At 45.0% G+C, this 20,099-nt stretch overlaps 1 protein-coding gene and 1 long non-coding RNA gene across 4 annotated transcripts in view; both read left to right on the top strand.

Moving 5' to 3' along the window:
• Positions 1–6,151, top strand: part of LOC147342869 (uncharacterized) — a 62,123-nt gene extending 55,972 nt beyond the window's left edge. The window contains exon 3 of the long non-coding RNA XR_015156787.1: positions 5,784–6,151. This is a non-coding gene — a long non-coding RNA (uncharacterized LOC147342869). The remainder of the gene's footprint in view (positions 1–5,783) is intronic.
• The window catches only part of LRMDA (leucine rich melanocyte differentiation associated), a 1,316,517-nt gene that overhangs the window by 617,879 nt on the left and 678,539 nt on the right, over positions 1–20,099 (top strand). For all 3 annotated transcript variants that reach the window (XM_086381846.1, XM_086381847.1, XM_086381848.1), the window contains one exon: positions 18,769–18,897. In XM_086381846.1, the coding sequence (XP_086237972.1) occupies positions 18,769–18,897 (129 nt within the window). The remainder of the gene's footprint in view (positions 1–18,768; positions 18,898–20,099) is intronic.

The following is a 20,099-nucleotide window of genomic DNA, read 5'->3' as shown; positions in this document are numbered from 1 at the left end:
AATCGTAGTCATTTAAGAGATGTTATAGGATGACTGTCTCCCCCATGTTCATATATTGAAGGCTTAACCCCAGGACCTCAGAGTGTGACCTTATTTGGAACAGGAGTATTTTAGACATAATTAGTTAAAATAAGATCAAAATAGAGCAGGGTGGGCCCTAATCCAGTATAACCAGTACCCTTGTGGAAAGAATGCCTTGTGAAGAGACGGATCCACACACAGGGCAAATGGTGGGAGCCTCGGCACTAATGTTTGGGGACGTTTGGATAAGTCTTTGTTGCAGGGGATTTCCTGTTCAGTGTAGGAGGTTTAGCAGTATCCCTGGCCTCTGCCTACCAAGTGCGAGCAGCACCTCCCAGCCTGACAACCAGAACTGTCTTTAGATTTTGCTATATGTCCTCTGGGGTGAGGGGAACAAAGTCACCCCTGGTTGAGAACCACTGATCACATCTCTTCAAACAATTGTAGGGGTCACTGTGGGGGCCTGCCAGGGAGAGATGGAGAGTTAGGTGAATGCTCCAGGCATCAAGAGGTCAGCCTTGCTGGGAGTTTTAAAGATAGAGATAGAAAAATAGCTTCAGTGGATGCATGGTGTTACAGAACTGAATATTACAGTTAATTGAGTGCTGGTCATCACGTTACCCAGGGGTTTCTATGCTGCTTGCTATGCTATGCTAAGTCACTTCAGTCGTGTCCGACTCTGTGCGACCCCATAGACAGCCGCCCACCAGGCTCCTCCGTCCCTGGGATTCTCTAGGCAAGAACACTGGAGTGGGCTGCCATTTCCTTCTCCAATGCATGAAAGTGAAAAGTTAAAGTGAAGTCGCTCAGTCGTGTCCAACTTTTAGCGACCCCATGGATTGCAGCCTACCAGGCTCCTCTGTCCATGGGATTTTCCAAGCAAAAGTACTGGAGTGGGGTGCCAATGAGTAGGGTAATTTCTGTCCTGGTCGGCCCAGGACTATTCTAGTTAAAGCCTGTTTTCCTGGCATAACCAGTTACCCCTCAACTCTGGGAGATGGGAAAGTGAAGGGCTGGGAGGGCTAGACGACAAATTATATGGTTGTCCTGCCCATGGGAAAATGCAGCCTACTGCTGCTTGTGGACAACAGCAGGACAAAGGTGGATGCCTTTGGGTAGAGCATGTACTCTGATTTCCTCAGTCCTCACTACTCCCTATTGTCCTACCTGCATTTTCTGTATCTTATCTCTTCTAAGAGATACAATCTTTTTTCACATTTTAACATCCCTGAATCCATCTTAAAATTGATGGCTACTTAAATTGGTCATTGGCCAGGAGGCAGCTGTCATGTCATTGTCAGTACACATTCCAACTTGGTTATAGTTCTGATTATTTTCACTTCAGTTGATATAGAAATATATATATATATATACATACACATACACACACACACACATATATATAAAATATCTCACTTGCTGTTTGAAAATTCACTGTGATTTGACATGGAAAGACAAATTAATTGTGTAAATGGAGAGGGCATAAACTTGATATTATAAAGCAAATATTTGTTGTTGGAGTAATGACCTTGATTCATAGTTTCTTGCAAAGCAATGAACAGGATATAAAAAAGGAAGAGAATTCATGAGACATTTTCAGGTAGGAAGCATTGGGTCATTTTTAACATACAATGGTTTTTCTCATTCACCAAGATGCAGAATAATGGTATCTCTGTAATGGATAAACCTTGGATTCATTGAAATACAGGGTTTCAATACCTGACTGGTCCCTGAAGGTATTTGAGTTGGAGGACTCCATTCTTTGTCACACTTCTGTGTACATAGAAATGATGTGGGGAATTAACTGTACGGATCCAGTCTCCACCCATGAAGAACCTGATTTGTAGGTTAGGGGTGGACCTTGGCCTCTGTGTGTTTAATAAGTATCTCTGAGATTCTAATGCACTGTACTAGACACCCTGGTAATATCACCCCTTTTTCTTTATTCTGCTCTGGAGGAATCTGCGCCCCAGAGAGGGGAAGGAAGGGCCCTGCTCACACGCAGCATGTTGAGTGAGTTGGACTGGAGTCTAGCCTGCTGACCACTAGCGTAGTGCTCTGCCCTTGAGGCCTCACTAAATATGCTTTAATGGAGCCATGGGAGGACTGCTGAGCTGTGTGACAGCTCAAGGGAGCTTTGGTTTTAGAGTCTGACTTGGAGTGAAGCAGCTGGGGCTTGCTTGGCTGACCTCTGAGTCCTCTGTACTGTATATATGCAGATCCTTGGAACCTGGGTGTGTACCTGTGCTTCTGTTCGTTTTCCCAGGGCTTTTGTTTGTTTTGTATGTTATGGAAAACCTATGATGCTAAAGAAGGTCAGAATATTTTTGAGGCAAGGGAGTAGAATTCTCTAGGAGAATAGATAGGGAGAAGTGGGAAGCAGAAGATGAAACCTCCGGGTGAGGGCAGCAGGGGAAGAAGAGAGGGTTGGAACAGGGATGATTGCCCCTTGTATCCCCAGTGCTTTCTGGTCTACCAAGAGCTCTTCCCAACTTGGGTTTGGGCATCCAGGTTTGAAGAGGGGGCCAGGGGGTTGCCCAGTGTTAGCATTGTCATCCTCCCTCCCCTCTCCATTGTAAGGTGAGACTGGTCAGAATTTCCCGCAGCTACTGGACAGGAGCTTCTTCCTGGCCCCTGGGCTGTGATGGCCACTCAGGGGTCCCTGGGATGGTGCCTGGACATGGCCTGTTAGGAGTATGTCCTCCAGGCTCCCTGGAAGGTCCCTTCAAACCCCTCCCTAGTGGGGGCACCCTCTCAGATTGTGCAGAAGGAGAGGGCTGCCCTCATATGCAGGGTTCTTAGTAATAGCTTCCCCCCAAGGACAGCCTTCTTGCTGTTTAAAGAACCTCAACCTGAGAAGACAGAGTGCAGACTGTGGCGGGTATGTGCAGGAAGCGTACTTATTTAGGAATTCGGGGCCTGAGGAGAGACAGCCTTGAGTTTCCCCCTGACTTCTTCTGTATCTTGTGCCTTTATCGTTCTTTCCTCATTTTGTCTTTAGAAGTAGTACTTTCCAAGGTACCTGAAAAGAAATAGTTGAATGAGCCTATGTTGGAAACATTTCTGGGGCTCTTTTTGTCCCTTTCTTATGGAAAGGAGACAAGATCAGGATTTGGGCCTGTGTCCAGGGCAGGTAGGTAAGACTTTCCCTCCTCCTACTTAGCTGTCATCAGGGGAGACACAAAGAGATAGAACCCATTGATCCTGTAGGCCCAGAGCTTAACCGATTGTCAGGGAGACAAGAGTAAAACACTGGGATGAAAGGAGGACACACCAAGTCTGTGGCTGCTTGTGGAAGGAGCGTGCAGCGCAGCAGCCCTTCGGGGCTTGAGTCCAGGCATGGTCAGCTGGATTTGCCTTGGCCAGCAGTCTCCCTCCCAGGAGGAGATGTTTAGTCTCTGCTGTGAACTCTAGGTGAGAGGTCCAGCGGCAGAGAATAGGTGGAGACACTTCAAGTGACCATAAAAAGACCAGACATGTTACCCAGTCTTCTATCCTTAGAAGGTGATAGGAATAAAGTCTGGAGGTCTGACTTGAAAGCCGGGTCAAGACGGATCAAAAAGTTATTTTTGTCAAAGGCTTTGGGCCCATTCTTACCTATAGACAACCCCTGGTGATCCCAAGTCATGAATCCACCCGGAGGCCTATCCTGACCTGAGTTCCCTTGCTTTGAAGTGGGCTGTCCTCTGCAGAGTGAGGAAATAATTTGCTGCCTGCTTCAATGAACCATCAGGAGAGCCAGCAGACCTAATGACATGTGAGAATATTAACCTCCTACCACGAAGAGCTGTGAATCTTGAGCGGCAGTCTATAATTCACCCTGGACTCCTGAGCCAGACCTCTCCGGCTTTCTCTCTCACTCACTTTCTCACTTACACCCAGAGAGAGGAGGACAGACCTGCTCATAAAACTTTATATTCTCCAATAGTGCGAGCCTTGCTGAGCTGTTTAGTAATGAGTGGCTTTCCTTTTGCAGTCATGGAAAAAAGGAAACACTCAGAGGCGGGAAGGGGGAGGTTTTTTGGTTTTTTTTTCCCCCTCTGGGTTGTTTTATTTTTTTTCCTCCAGTTTTGTTGACTTAGTGGACACACAGCACTATATAAGTTTAGGGTGTACAGTGTAATGACTGGACTGACTTACCTCATGAAGTGATTATCACAATAAGTTGAGTGAACATCCATCATCTCATACAGATACAAAATTACATAGAAGAAATAGTTTTTCCTTGTGATGAGAGCTTTCTTAACAACTTTCACTTGTAACAAGCAGCAGCGTTAATTCTCTTTATCATGTTGTACATTACACCCCTAGTACTTATTTGTCTTGTAGCTGGAAGTTTGTACCTGTTCACCACCTTCATCCAATTCTCTCTCCGCAACCCTTTAGTAACCAGAAATCGGATTGTTTTTCTGAGTTTGTTCGCTTGCTTGCTTCTGAAGTATAAATGACCTACAATATCGTGTTAGTTCCTGGTATGCAACATAGTGATTCTGTACGTTACAAAATGCTCACCACAATAAGTCTAGTCACCATCTGTCACCATGTAAAAGGGGGACTTATTTTTAATGTTACATTTTGCACTGGATTGTTCTAACATGGGGGAATGCACAGTATCGTGGAAGTGACTGTTAGAATGCTTGGATAACCAAATTTCTGTGTAAGTCTGTACTTTGTCTTAAAAATCAAAGAAAAATAGATGTTAGGACGCAAATTTTAGGACCATTGGAGTATTGGAAGGGAACTTAGAGATCTTTTAAGGTCATCTGGAGGCAGAAGGAGCACTTATACCTCACTGTGTTGTGGTTGTGTGTTTGTGCCCTTGTTTCCTGAGATCTTGGGCCCCTTGAGAACACGAGGATATCGTAGCCAGGTTTGTACTCCCAGGCCTGTCAGAGTGTTTTCTCAAGGCCTCAGATAATTTTAGTCCAAAAATGGAGCAGATCATCTGCTCCAACCCTTCATTTTACGTATGGAAAAAGCCAAAGCGCTTTACTCACAGGCATAGCCAGAGGCTGCTTGGGCTAAAGTCCGTCATTCTGGTTCTATGACCGCTGCTCTTGGTGGTAACCCACCACTGTGGTACTTTCACAAGCAGCGTGTTGTTCTGATGAAGATGACCTAGTAAACTCAGTGAAGCCCGGCACAAATGTACGGCCAGAAGACCAAAGTCTGGGAATAAATATAGAAATTAGAAATTCACCAGAAGCAGGCCATGTCCAAGGAGGTACAGTCCTGGCTGCATCGCAGCGACACCTAGCATAGTAGGAGTCCTGGGACCAGGAGAGTGTTCCTCACTTTGCTGGAAAAGCCAGGCCCACCAGGATCTACTGTGGATGGGAGCAGACCTGTTTCATTCACCCTAGGTAGGGGATGCTCAGTTGAATTTTGCTGATGGAGGAATGAATGGATGAATGAATGAATGATCCATTCTGTGCATATCAGGATACTTTTCTGTTCAGGTAAGCCATTTAATTTCTATATCTCAGGGTCTCTGCACAATACTGAGTACAGACAGCCTTTTTGATGACACAAGGTTGTAACAAAATCACCTTTTTGCCTTCTGCTGACTTGACAAGCACAGTGAATGGAAAAACCAATGGTTAGTGTCCACTCTGGATATTTGTAATTCTCAGGCTTTCTGGTCCCACCAAATTGCTATTGTTCTTCTTTTTAAAATTAATTTTATTAAAACAAGTCACATGCAAACTGTTCCTGTCCAGAGCATCTCAAGGTCCATTCATTATGGCTTCTTATCTTGGCAGGCGATCGACACGGGAAGGCAGCTCAGCCATTATGCACATACAAAGCCTATCACTTCCCTACCAATGGCCAATTCATCAAACATTTATCTTTTGCCCTCTGAGCACCGAGTCACTTTCCCTGTCACTCCCTGGTCTAGGATGCCATGAAAGATGGAAAACACAGGGGCGGAGGAGGGGTGTATTTTTCTCCCCCAACTTTTCCCTCTCAGATGGTCCTTGTTAATCAGACTTCATACCTGAGACTTGAAACTCTCCCTGCACCCCTGCCTTTCAACCCCATTTTGGGGCCACAGGAAGGTTGAGAATGACCTGCCACATTGATGCTGAACTTTTTAATGAATGGTAGTATAATTAAAGATATGATAAAACTTTGGTTTTGTTTGGGTGTTTTTCTCCTGCAACACACTTCAGAGCAAAGAATGTTACAAAGGGAAGAGATGTCTGAAATAATTGAATCTAGCCCCCACAGTTTACAAAAAAGTAAGGGGCAAGGATGTGACTGAAGCATTGCAGAAAGGTAGTGACCAAGGCAGGACAAGAATCAGGGTCTCTGGTCATTCTTCAGACAAAGATTTCCCCAGGATCCTCTCCCTGTTTTGATTCTGAATAAGTGTTAGTATCTCTTGCAAAGCTTTGGCCACTTCCTTTTTTTCCAGTAACTGATTAACCTGTATTGAAAATACGCACATTATTGTTTTCAAAACAGTCTTTCAAATATCAGCAACCCTTATATTTATCTAGGCTTGTTAAATATACCTTATCCCTTGCCTTCCCCACTCCAATATCTGCAAACCATACAAGTCAGGGATTTTCTTGCCCCTGTGATGAATTAGAAAGTTAAACCTGAGTGGTATTATTTTCCCCAAATCTTACAGCACATCTAGGACTTGAAACCAGAGCTCCTGTCCCCTAATTTAGTGCTCTTACTTTGTCCACTCACGATGTTTGTGTTTGGTTCACTGAGTTGACAAGATCAGAACACCACATGCCTTGGAAAATCACTACTGGGACATTCTACCCCCAAGAGCAGCAATCAGATAACCGGAGAGGCAGACAAGGATGAGAGAACTTTCGTTTAGTCTTGGGAAAATCCCTTGCTCCTCTGTGCGTCTGTAAGCATTGGCTCTCTCCTCTTGGTTCCGAGCACGGTCACTTCTGTTATGCGCTGGTCCTCAGGGCCCAGCATGTGCCATTCTATGAAACAGAGTGTGAACCTGGCACGGTTCTTTGAAAGCTTTTGCAAAGCACAGAGCAAGAGTTGTTAGAAGATGGAAAAAGGCTCCAGTGGCAAGCCACTTTCGGAGGTCACCATATTTCCCAGGGCTTTCTTTCCTGAAGGAGATATAAAGCTATCTTGTAGTCCGGGACAGAAAACATGTTTTCACCTTTTTCAGCCAACTGAGACCTCACAGAATCAGCAGTTGGCACATTTTTGCTGGTTTTCCTGGCCCGATTCCATTCCAGGAGGCCCTGCCCATGGGGAGCTGGTCTTTGGGCAAGCATTTGAGGAGGGCCCCTCTGGGTCCCTAGGGCCTGGAGGCCCAGCCATGTAAATGTCTTCTTTTCTGGTTGGTTTGCAATGAGTAGACACCATCTGTTGAATTTAAAATTCCCTTTGTGGAGGGTGGTGAAAGGCTTGTGTGGAAGAGACACTGTTATCTTTCAAGCAAACAGTTCATGAGGTTGAAGAGCTGTGTTCTTGGCCTAACATATGTTTGCCCAATGGCTGTGGGAGCCTCCCCGCTGGGTGCTGGATTCCGCCCCATGGCGACGTGCACACATACCGCGGCTGCAGCACACCATGTCCGCGCCCTTACATCTCCCCAGTAAAGAAAACCTCCATTTATAGAACCCGCCAAACAAACTCACTCTTTAGACTCTTAAAAACAAACAAGAACCTGAGGCCACAGGCTCCATGCGTGCATGTGTGGTTTTGCAAAATCTCAAGCCGTGAATCAAAATAATTTTGGAGACATAGTCAAAGCCCAGAACCAAGCCCTGTCTCCAGGGTGGGAGAAATGTAGGAAAGATGGGCTGAGAGGAGAGGAGGACAGCCAGATGGAGAGAGTGATGGGAACAAGACATTAGGGGCATCTTGCATGTTCATAGGGAGGGTACATGTTCCTCACCTCTGGATTCACTTGCTATAATGACTTCAGCAGAAACATAGTCAGGTGGGTCAAAAAAGGTGACCACTGATGCCTGAATTACTTTTCTTTCAACATCTAGAGTCCATCTTGCCCACGCTGCTTAATATATGCTGTCCTGTATGATTTCTCCTTTCAAGTTCAACTTCTTTTCTCTCTTCCCATAGATGATAAACACACTGGTGCCATGACTTGTGCATCTTTCACATCCCCAGATGGAGGTGCTCACTGAGAGCCTGACATCCTGGAGATGGATGTCACAGACATGCCTTCTGGTGCTAAATAAGCTTTATGGAATGTCAATTACTTGAGTGCCAGAATCAAGCTATCTCCTCTTCTTGTGTTCTTTCACCACCAAATTTGGCATAGAGTGCAAGTATATGCTCAAAAGATGAGAATTCATTTGGGTTGAGACTTAGCTCAAAACCTGTCTTTGAAGTCTTCCCAGACCTAGCTCTGTCTTTCCTCAGAGTAGGACTCATCATCCAATTTAACCCACCATGCTGCCTCATATGGTAGCTGCTTCCCTGTCTGTATCTACTGCTAAACAGTTGGGGACCATGCCTCAGCTATATTTATAGTCTGAGAGTTTAGCAGAGTGCTAGGCACCAAGTTGGCATCAAAACATTCTTAAAATGAATGAATGGATGAACGATAAACTATATGCAGAACTATAAGCTATATTATCTGGTAAATTTCAGCCCAGCTCTACCTAAAACATTCTTAACTTCATGAGAGTCACATTAAAAAAAAAAAAAAAAAAACAGAGTATAAAAACTAGTTTCTTCAGGGAATTGTTCTTGGAGAGCTAGGAAAGAATATAGATAGAAAGGAAAAAGAATTTGAAGATCATCTAGGTTGATCATTATACTTGAGGACATACAATGAATGAATTGGATGGATAAAGGGTGTGACAGTGGTGAATTTCTGTTTCTAGACCTCCACTAGAGATTATTTAGAGGTAGTTTATCACGGTATAGTTGAGGGAATACTGCACTGTATGTCCAAAAGTTCTACACATGTCTTGGTTACTATTTATGGTTTCAGTTAAGCTGCTTTACCATTCTGAGCACTAGTTGCTTTCTTCAAAGTGGAGAATGAAACACCCTAAAATTCCCCTAGGACTCAAAGTCTGTGAGACTGTAAAGAAGACTATGATGGGTGTGTTGCATGTGGATGACGCTATGGCTCTGACGTCTAGGTTATTGCCTGTGAGAGGCTGTAAGTTTGCTGACATGTGCCTTTTTAATTATGAGGATGTCCCCATAGTTAGGGAAGCATTAAAGAGACCTTTCACAATCCCACCCAGAAGAGCAGAATAAGGCACAGCATTGATGCGATGGGGAATGACAGCTAGAATTCTGCTGCCCTCTTTCCACCAGGCTGGGTCATGTGAGACCCTTCTGGCAATGAAGAAGCAACTCTTGGCAGTCCTTGAAAACTGTGGTTGTAGCAAAAGGAGTCTAGTCAGAGAAGCACAGAATCGGAGTAGAATCTTGGAGGTCACTGAGTCTCATGTTTTCTCTGCCGAAATTCCCTGTAAACATCCTTTATGATTCCGTTTCTGATCAGATGCATATAGTGACTTGTAAGGCAGCTCAATCCTTTGGCAAACAGCTCTCTATTTTTCAAAAGTTAAAAAAAAAAAAAAAGATTCAAGACTTCTCCCAAGTTACATCATTTTCTCAAATCTATAAATTTGTTTTTTTATTCTGCTTTTTGGCATGTCATAGACTCAGTACTTTGAAGCAACTAAGCCTTCTCTACTTCTGGTTAGATAATCTTGACTGTCTCAGTCACTGTTCCTTACGCCCTTCCAAACTGCTTGATGGTTCCGGTTGTGAAGTTTCTGAATGCTGATGCTTCTTAGAGTCTGGCACCAAGAATTGAAACATAGCTCCCAGTAGTTACTTTGGGGCCAGGAGTGTGGACTAGGATCAAATTAGCTTCTGTGGTGGCAGCCCCACTTTGGAGATTCATACTTACTAAGCCTTCTTCATACACACTCCTCTTTATCCAAGGCTTCTCAAACTTCTGTTTGGGGACTTGTCTTGTTTTATTTAAAGGTAACAGAAATTCCATAGACAGGAGCCTGGCAGGCTACAGTAAAGAGCAAAGGGCATGTGTGCCTGCAAAGTCGCTTCAGTCGTGTCCAACTCTATGTGACCCTATGAACTGTAGCTCACCAGGCTCCTCTGTCCATGGGATGCTCCAGGCAAGAATACTGGAGTGGGTTGCATGCCCTCCTCCAGGGAATCTTCCCAACCCAGGGGTCGAACCTGCATCTCTTACATCTCCTTCATTGGAAGACTGGCTCCAATTTACAACTAGCGCCACCAGGGAAACCCCAAAGAGCAGAGTTGGAGACAACTCAGCAACCAAACGACAGCAGCGACAGCAATTTACTGGAGTTTGTCCTGATTATAAAGTAATCATGATAGAAAATGTAATAACCAGTGAAAAGTATGAGAGGGAAAGGGTTAGTGGTGTATGTCTGGGATCTATCCAACCATCCACCCATGACTAGATATGTGGATATATATGTATACATCAAAGTGTATTTGTGTATAAAGAATTGTCATAAAGTTACAAAGCACAAGATGGTATAGTAACAGGAGTTTATAAACTGGAAATGACCAACATACTAATGACTCTTAACCATCAACATGGAAGACGTGGTACGGATGAAAATCTGTATTGGAAATGGAAGGGAGTGCATGGATGACTTAATTCCATGCATGAGATCTTTGTGTGTGTATTACATGTATTATAACTTAATTTAGGTTCTTAAATTAATACTTTTACTGGATCAATAGATTTCTGCCTGTAATATTTTAAATTACGATATCATTTGCTGCATGCTATTTATCACACACACACACACACACACACACACATACATATATATATATAGAGAGAGAGTTTTATGTAATAATTCCTTTACCATTGGGCATTTAGGCTTGTTTACAATGTTATTATAAATAATGCTGTAATGAACATACTTAAACCATATACACTTCTTTGATATTTGCTGAATGAATTCTTGGAATTTCTGGATGAAAAGGTGACAGTTTTTAAGGCTTTAGTATAAACTGACATCCAGAAAGGTTAAAACAATTTCATTCTCCCATTAGTGCTGTGTTAGTCTGTTACTCTGAACTTTTGACAAGACTATGTTAAGAGTTAAGAAAACAGTGAATTTGCTAGTTAGGTGAAAATATCTTATTTAATTTGAATATTTTGGATTCCCAATGAAGCTGAAATTTTACCCCACATTTTCATTATTGACCATTTGCATTCTTTGTGTATTTTCTATCGCCATCTTTTGATCATTTTCCTCTTAGGGCTTTCAGCTTTTCCTTAATGATTTTCAAACACTCTATTAAGAATATTAAGCCTTAGACTGACTATCAGAGAGATTGTAAATGTTTTCCCCAGTTTTCACTTGCCTTTTAATTTTTTATTTAAATGTGTATTTTGGGATAGTTGAACTTTATATTTAGATTTTTATGATAGACATTGAAAAATGTCATCCTGTGGGCTGAAACAGCAAGCTGATTGCAGCAGGATCATTTTGAATCCTACTGAATCCTTTTAAATATATTTCTAGGGTGATGGGAGCTTGCTGACTCAGGTGGTGAAGAGTTGGCCTGTAATGCGGGAGACCAGTGTTCAATCCCTGGGTTGGGAAGATCCCCTGGAGGAGAAATGGCAACCCACTCCAGTATCCTTGCTTAGGAAATCCCATGGACAGAGGCTTCTGGAGGACTGTAGTCCATGGGATCACGAAGAGTCGGACACAGCTGAACAACTAACACTTGGAGGGTGATGGCCTCCATAGATATGATAAGCAAGTCTGTAACCAAGTCATTAGCAAAACACCAGGACAAAGTTTCCAGAACCTTCTCCCAGAGCAAGTTGAGCCATTAATTAGAATTCTTCAGGTATATTCTTGAACCAATTAGATTCTACCTACAGTGGTCACTTTCTAGTCCGCTTTTTCTTTTCTGCCACAAGGATATCGTTAGAATTACCAGAATTCTTTTCAAAGACATTTTGAAAAGGAGATATGATATACATCTTTATTCTTAGTCACCCATCCACATTCATTGCTTGCCTCACAGAACTTGTCCTTAATGCACAGAAACTGCCTGTTTGTGAAGTGAACTTACATTAATTTGATATCTTACCTCATTATATGAAGGACTGAGCTAGCCTACTAGAGTTAATAAAATGAAAAACACTAATAGACTATAATAATTTTATAAATCTTGACATTGAAGTTTGAAAGTAGATGTAGAGATGATGGGGTGCTGCCTTTTTGCAGCTGGGTCACAGTTTAGCTCTGAGCTTCCTGACAACAAATGTGAAAAGGGTAACATGGTCACACACGTGACTTATATCGCCATACAACATCGGACAAGCAAATACTGACTCTCAGAGCCATAGTCTGATGCAAGTAAGTTTATGAATTTATTAATCCAAAGTTCAAGGAATGTTTCATCTCTTTTCAAATAATTGGAAACACAGCCACCTATTTCTGGGCACCTAGCTCCTTTCTCATTCTCTGTAATTCTTGAGGGATCATATTTAACAGTTTTTTTAGTGTTATTAAGTATGGTACCTGATGGCTTTAGACTTGATCCCACTTAGAGGTAACAAATTCATAGCTAACTACCTTCGATTTTTGACTGGTCTTGGATTCAGATCTCTTTTACTATTGTTGAATTTTATTCTCTGAAGCTCAGGGACACTCCATCCTGACAGGAGCTCAGTAGGGCTTTGACTTGGACAAATCCCATGTGATATACCGTAACATGGTGGCAGTCTGCACAATCTTAGATAGCCTAGAACCTTTTCCACATTCTAGTTTTAAAAACACTTTCACCCTTTATTTATATACTTACAATATAGAGGGTTGATTTCTATTATTATTTGTACATATATCCTCAGTTTTGTGACCTGAAACAGAAAAATATGTAGAAAATATATAGTTATAACTGTATGTATAATACTATGTATAGTAATATACTATAGATTATATACTCTCTCTAGTTATATCCACTTAAATAGGATATAAAAAGAATTTTATGGCAGACACAAAGGATTCCACTCATGGGCTAGATGACTGGGCCATTTTCTGGGACATAAGCGGTCTTATCACAGGTTCCCCATTCCCCACATGTAAATATGTGCTGTCTGTCCTGTCCTTGTAGCTTTAATGTGGCCACTATTCTTGTCAGTTCGGTTCAGTTCAGTCGCTTAGTCGTGTCCGACTCTTTGCGACCCCATGAACTGTAGCCCACCAGGCCTCCCTGTCCATCACCAACTCCTGGAGTTCACTCAGACTCACGTCCATCGAGTCGGTGATGCCATCCAGCCATCTCATCCTCTGTCGTCCCCTTCTCCTCCTGCCCCCAATCCCTCCCAGCATCAGAGTCTTTTCCAATGAGTCAACTCTTTGCATGAGGTGGCCAAAGTACTGGAGTCTCGGCCTCAGCCTCAGCCCTTCCGGTGGACGCCCAGGGCTGGTCTCCTTGAGGATGGACTGGGTGGATCTATTCTCGTCAGCATTCAGGTGTTCCCAGGGACCTGCTGTGTGCTAGACACTGCACTTGGCATAGTGGGGTGGAGTAAAGAGTACAAGTTCCTATTTCTGCTTTCAAGGGTGTTTAAATTATTTAACAGTTGCACTGACCAATCAGAATGATCTTGGCTAAAGCAGGGTCCTAAAAAGCCCTGTGCAGTGAGGGTGAGAAGGTCATTAACCACTTAGTTGCTGAATTGTGAAAGGTCTGGGAGCTCTAGGGGAGCAGCCAGGGTAAGAGGGTGGGGCACCCTGGATGTTCAGAGCTGCAGTTTTGTGCCAACTGATAAGAAAATACTGAAGTAGTTTAATAACCAGCCCTGTTGTACAGGTGCAGACTTACTGAATACCACTTCTGCCTATTCTCAGGCACTTGGCCATGGGGTAAAGAGAGGGAGGCCCTCTGACCCCTGAAAAAATATAAATTGAGGGACTGCCCTCCTAGACCCTGACTGGTCACCCTCAGCTTACTCTTTGTCCTGCCCTTGGAATACTATTGACAGCTTTTTTTTTTTTTTCTCAGCACTTCACAGGCTCCTGGCTGAGCAGGAGTCAGTTGGCAAAAAGGCACTGAGCCCTTAGTACGTGTTGAAACTTTCCAGGTTGTTAGGGAGATTGCACTGAGATCCTTTTGGTTGGGAGCTGGGTAGACAGTAGTCACATGAAAAGACCATTGTAGAGCAGGCAGTGGCTGACCTGGGAAGCTCTGTAGGTCTAGCCAGTGTGGGAGACATCAGACATATGGGTTAGGTCCTCTAGGTCCAAGGCCTCCCCATTTTCTCAATAAAAAGTATGTATGTGGATATTTAGGTAAGTATCCTAGGGGGAGACGTAAAGATCTTAGTGGAAATCTTATTTTCTTAATTGGTTTGAGAACATCCCACCCTCTGGTTCTGGATTTGAGGTAACTCTGGTTCCACAGAGACACTTACCTCTCTCGGGTTCCATGGTTACCTGTCTTCCTGTTCCCTGCCCACCTCATGTCAGGCAGAAGTACCATCCCCGCTATGGGCTGGGGGTTGAGGACAAGGGGAGCTAATTCTTACTACAGCCTGCACCCCAAGATGAGCTGGGCAGCTCTGGAACTGGGAACTCTGGATGTGTCCCTTGGTGGGTTTCCTGGCCGGGGGAGGGGGAGCTGTATTTGAATAGGATATAAAAGGAATTTTATGGCAGAAATAAAGGATTCCTCGCATGGGTCAGACACCTGGGCTGTTTTCTGGGAGGTGAGCAGTCTTATCACAGGCTTCCCGTTCTTGTGTTTCTTCCTTTATCCCCCACAGGTAACTATGTGCTATCTGTCCTGTCCTTGTGGTTTGGTTGTGACCAGTGTTCTAAGTCACTGTGCAGGCGTTTCCCTGGGACCTGGTGTGAGGTCTTCTGCCCCAGACCTCCCAGGCCTGCTCTGGCCCAGAGCCCTTCTCCTTCCCCATTCTGATGAGCAGCTAACTTTTGGGAAAGGATGGAGACCACTGAGCGTGTGCCCACTCAGGAGCAGAAAAGGTTGCGGGTCTGGGAGCAGCACCTCCATGGGCCCAGCTGCCCTGCCTGAGGCCCCTCCATCCTGGAGGCTCACGACCACTGGCCTGGCTTGCAGAGGGTGAGGAGCCTGTTTAGAGCCACTGTTTTTATAAGCTAATGAAGGCAGAGTGGGAGCCACGGGCAGTGATGCTGGGATATTAACTCTGACAGGAAGCTTGATCATAATTATCTTAACGAGGATAGGGTTAATTACAGTGGAAACTTAAAAGTTCTCTCTGTTTGAATCTGCTGGAGCTGAATGCGTTCTGATGTTTTGTCATTTTGATGTGACTTTGGAAAAGGCACAGGGACTCTCCCGGCAGCCACAGCGGCTCCTGGGGGAGCCCAGCCGGAGCCCTGCGAATAAGGTAACCAAGATGGTACCTGTGGGTGACATCATGGGCAGCCTTCCTGCTGGTGGAGTGAAGGCAGGCAGCCTGCAGTGTGCTTCAGAGGTGCTGGTTAGGTGTCCAGAGCAAACCACCTGCTACCGATCAGACCACACACTGGGTGTCCGTGCCTGCCCTTGACATCTCTCCACTGGGCTGAGAAGACCTTTGTCCAGCTGGCCTTGCCTTACTCTCCCCGTCCAGCCCCTGACCATGGCACTCAGGTCTGCTTAGCCTTCCTGGCCTACCCCTCAGGCATTTGTAGCTACAGCCAACCAAGCTGGTGAGTGACTCTGGAGTGACAGTCACCTCCTCTACCAGGGCTCTTGGGTCTGGGGTGTGTCTTGCTGTCCACATACGAGATTATAACGAGATCTTTTGGTCCTGTCATCTTTTCCTTGCACCATAGCTGTCCCTTGAGCAGCATAGATCTGTGTGGACCCTTAGAGCCTTTTTTGCCTTGTCATTTTATTTGATAGCATGCATCTCTTTGCAGGCATCTTGTATAGAGGGGTATGAGCTAAAAGATTGACCCACTTAACTTCTTCCCCCTTCTTCCAGGAAAACGTCAGCAACATCAACACAAAAGTAAAAAGTTTCTAAAGTGAAAAAGGCATCCTCTAAGCAGCTGTTTATTGCCTTCCACATGCCAGCCAAGCTCCAGAAATCCTGTCCTCTCCAGTTTTACCCTTTATTATGCTCTTTGCCTCCTGTCCCCAGTCCCTCAGCTCTGAATTTAGCTGATTAAATCACCAAGTGCACATCACACTGTTGACATGAAGATAGGGATTTATTAATATGCACCCCCCTGCCCCTCCCCCCACCCCGCCATGTAACAAGGTTCCCTTTTAAATGAGCAGCTAAACACATGGCAAAATAGGATCTCGAACCAGGCAAGTGACAGGGGATTCGAGCACGAGCTTCTGCACTGCTCTCTGAAGGCTTCTGTTGTGAGTTCTGCCCCAGAGCCCAGCCCTGGAGGGAAAGGCGTCTCTGTGACACTCCTAGTGTTCAGGCTTTGTCCTCCCCATGCTGTGTCATCTTGTTTTATGCCTCCCCTGAAGCACTCTTGGAAAGGAGCTTTCTTCGGCTTGCCAGTTGCCAGCCATTCGCTGATTCTCCTGATAAGAGCATTATGTTTGCATTACTCCAGGATGGTGTGTATTTGGATGTGCCTTTGACCAGAGCCCAGCTGATGTTTGAGCACAAGGGCTTATTACCCGTCTGTTAGGTGCCCTGATGTGGAGGTGGCCTCGACTCCCCTAGAGATAAACAGGGGCTAGTTCTGAAAAGCACTTTGGCATCAGCACTCATTAACCCCTAAGGAGGAAGGGACTTCAGGAAAGGTTGGCATTTCCATGAGAAGCCACCCTTACTATACACCTTTGCACATCTGTTTCTCTGCACATCCCCTGCATCAGGATCCCTGACCAAAGGTCAGGGCTTCCAGAAAAATCAGCAAATGAAAGGAGGAAGGAAAAGAATGAAACCAGTATTTGCTAGTAAGTTGTTACTCCTCTCTCACTTATTCTTCATAAGATTCAACTAGCTTCAGGCAACATAGATGAAGGGAGCTCACAGGACTTACTGAGACTCCCAGATTCAGGCTGCAAGTAAATGACGGGACAGAGGTAAAATACCAGGGCTTCCTGACTGCATGTGTATAAATTGTGTGTTGCCTTCCTGAAGCATGAGGAAGAAGAGAGAAGAGGTGGAGGAAATGGAACGTGATGACTCTGTTGACCCGTGACCCCAGATGTACGCAGTACACCCCCACCCCAACTCCTGCTATGGAGTATATAGTGTCAGTTACAGGGATTCAGTGTGGTCTGGGTGCTAGGCCCTGGCTAGGGCCACCTGGAGGTTTGGGGCAGGAATGGGGCTGCTGGTGGCGTTCTGGGCCCAGTGAAGTCTGGGGGTTGAACTGCTTCTGTCACCTCCCAAGTATCACCTCTTAATTTTGGAGTCCTTTTGGACGGATGTCACGAAAAAGGTCTGGTACTCAAGTTCACACTCAAACCACAGGTCTAGGCATAGCATAGGCAAGCAGAGGGGTCTGTAATGGAAGTGCTATCAGTAAATGCATAAATAGTGTAGACAACGTCTCCCCGATTGGTTACATTTTATAGAATAGCCAGAGAGGCCGTGCAAGCCAGCCCTCTGGCCAGCGTCGTAGCTCAGCTGTCAGCCTCTGCAAGCTCAGCACAGCTCTTGGGTCTGGCAGGTGAACGAGCCGGGAGCATGTGGCCCAGCCCTGTGAGTCCCTCCACTGGGTGGCTTTCTGTAATTACCGTCTGTGTATACTGGACAGACACATGCACACAACTGCCCCTCGCTGCCGGCACCTCACGCACCCCTAACCTTACAGCTAACTTTCAGCTATGCCTATTACCAGGGTTGTTTTCCCCTTTCTGATACTTTTTTAGCCCTGAGCTGGGTACTTTATTCTTTCAGATGTCTGTTTGCTTTACTGCCTCCACATCTCTATTGTTGCATTCAATGCTTTTTTTTTCCCCCCAAAAACTAAAGTGAGAAATCCACTATCCATAAATTAAAACAATAAACTTCAAGCAGGGAGCCTTGAGGCAGAAATTCCCTCAACCCCTTTCTTAACCTACCCTTGCCTAACAAAAAGAAATCATGAAAGAAAAAGAAACGGCCCCTCAGACTGGAGTGATTGTGTGTTTCCTCCAATGTCTTGCCTTTTGAGGTAGCCACTGGGACACTGGGCAGAAGCAAATTAAGTGATTAGTAAAGAAAAAAAAAAAAAGCAGAGGTGGGGGAAAGTCAAAGGCGGTGAATGCAGAGAAAGGAAGCCTTCCCTGCCATTTCCTAGGACTGCGCAGAGGAGAACCGCTAAGAAATGATACTTGAAGTTATATTTATTATTGTAAGAGGGTATGATATTTCTGGGCAGAAATGATGGATGACAACTTAAATTTGTGTCCAGGGAATGAAGGTGAACTGTGACAGAGTTATTTATCTTGGGAATGGAGGTTAGGGTCAGCCGAGGCTGGGTGCCTGAAGGCACAAGACATTGACAAATTTATCCTGCAGGCCGTATCTGAAGCCCTTTGTTTTGGATCCTGGCTACTCACTAAGTGACCCTCATCCTTCATGTTGGCAATGCGTGAAGGATGCGGTGAGTGCCAGCGGCCCCTTCTCCCCCGCCGCCCCCGCCCCGGCTCCCTCTACTAATTCTTGTCATTCACTTTGCTGACAGGCACCAAGCCCAAACTATTCCCAGTCCTGAAAGGGAAGGTTAAAATATTTATTTCGGCTCATAATGGCCTCCCTGATTTAGTGCAGGATCATTTTTCCTGTTGGCTTTGTCGTTGCAGGTCACTGGAAGGACTGAGCGCGTTCGGGAGCCTGGAGGAACTCATCTTGGACAACAATCTGCTCGGCGATGACCTCGTGTTGCCAGGGTTACCCAGGCTCCACACCTTAACCCTCAACAAGAACCAAATATCCTTGGCTCTGCCCCTGCCCCCACTCCCTGCCTGGACCCTCAGTGGTCCCCTCCCGCAGGCCATCCCCCCCACACAAATACCTGTGAAATGTCAAATGAGTTTTATGTGTCAGCTAAATTAAAGTAGGTGAAATACAGTCCGTGGGCAAAGCGTTCTGTCTCCTGGCACTCGGGACACTTCAGAGTAATTTATTATAGGTCATTCATAAATGAAATGCACCATTATATCTTCCTGTTGCTCCATTTTAGTGTAGAGATCTAAGTTATGGCTGTGAAGAAATCTTTTTAATAGATAAAAATAGAGAAAGAAAATAATGTCACTGCTGCCGAGAAGGCAAAGCCGGCTTCTGTTTGCTTGGGCTTGTGTGGGAGGGCGACCTCTGGTGGGAAGCAGAGGGTAGTGCGGCCAAGTAACTTCAGCCTTCAAGGAGGTTTCTGGAAGGCTCTGGGGCAGGTTTGCGGAACACTGCTGACCAGAGAGAGGGGAAAGGGGCTCAGGTCCAGCTCTGCCCCCCGTGGTGTTCACAGTACTGGGATGATGAGAAGGGCCAAGGAGAGCCATTCCAGTGTGGTGAGGATCTAGCAGCCTGGGATGATACTTCAGAGGGGTCCATTGCTCTGGATTCTGTAATGAGGCTGAGAAATCAATCAAAGGTTATGCAGTGTGAGGCGCACAGCTCCTCCCAGTTAGCGCTGTAGACCTCTCTGCCCACACAGTGCCAGGGTGCTTAAGCAGGGTGTTTCGTCAGTTTTGTTACTACTTGTTGCCTTCACACCTAGAATAATGTCTGGCACAAAGTTGAAGTTTAATAAATGATTGTGGGATGAAGGAATTGTTGTGATCAGCTGTTCTTTATTGATCACTGTGCTTGGTAACTTACAGTGTATTTTGTTTTCATTCCTGCAAACCCTTTGAGAAGGGTGTGGTTTCTCCATTTACCTAGATTAGCAAAGAACTGAAGCATAGGCCCACAGCCAGATGTTTAACAAGGTACCAGGCCCTGGATTCAGTCTCAGCTGAGGCCAGATCCAGAGTTCTTTCCACTTGACTATGTTGCCTCAGACTTGAAATCCAATCACCTTGTTTTATTGATGGAGTGTTTGAGACCTGAGGTGGTTTAATCACATGTTTGTGTTCACATGGTAAGTTAGAAATAGATACAGGATGGGGCATTTTCCCACAAAGTATGAAATAAAGCT

Source organism: Bos grunniens, chromosome 28 (genome assembly GCF_055505025.1).
Source record: "Bos grunniens cultivar Pamir isolate PY7600 chromosome 28, Bosgru_T2T1.0, whole genome shotgun sequence".
NCBI classification, from domain to species: Eukaryota; Metazoa; Chordata; class Mammalia; order Artiodactyla; family Bovidae; genus Bos; species Bos grunniens.
This window is presented reverse-complemented; position numbering and strand designations above follow the sequence as displayed.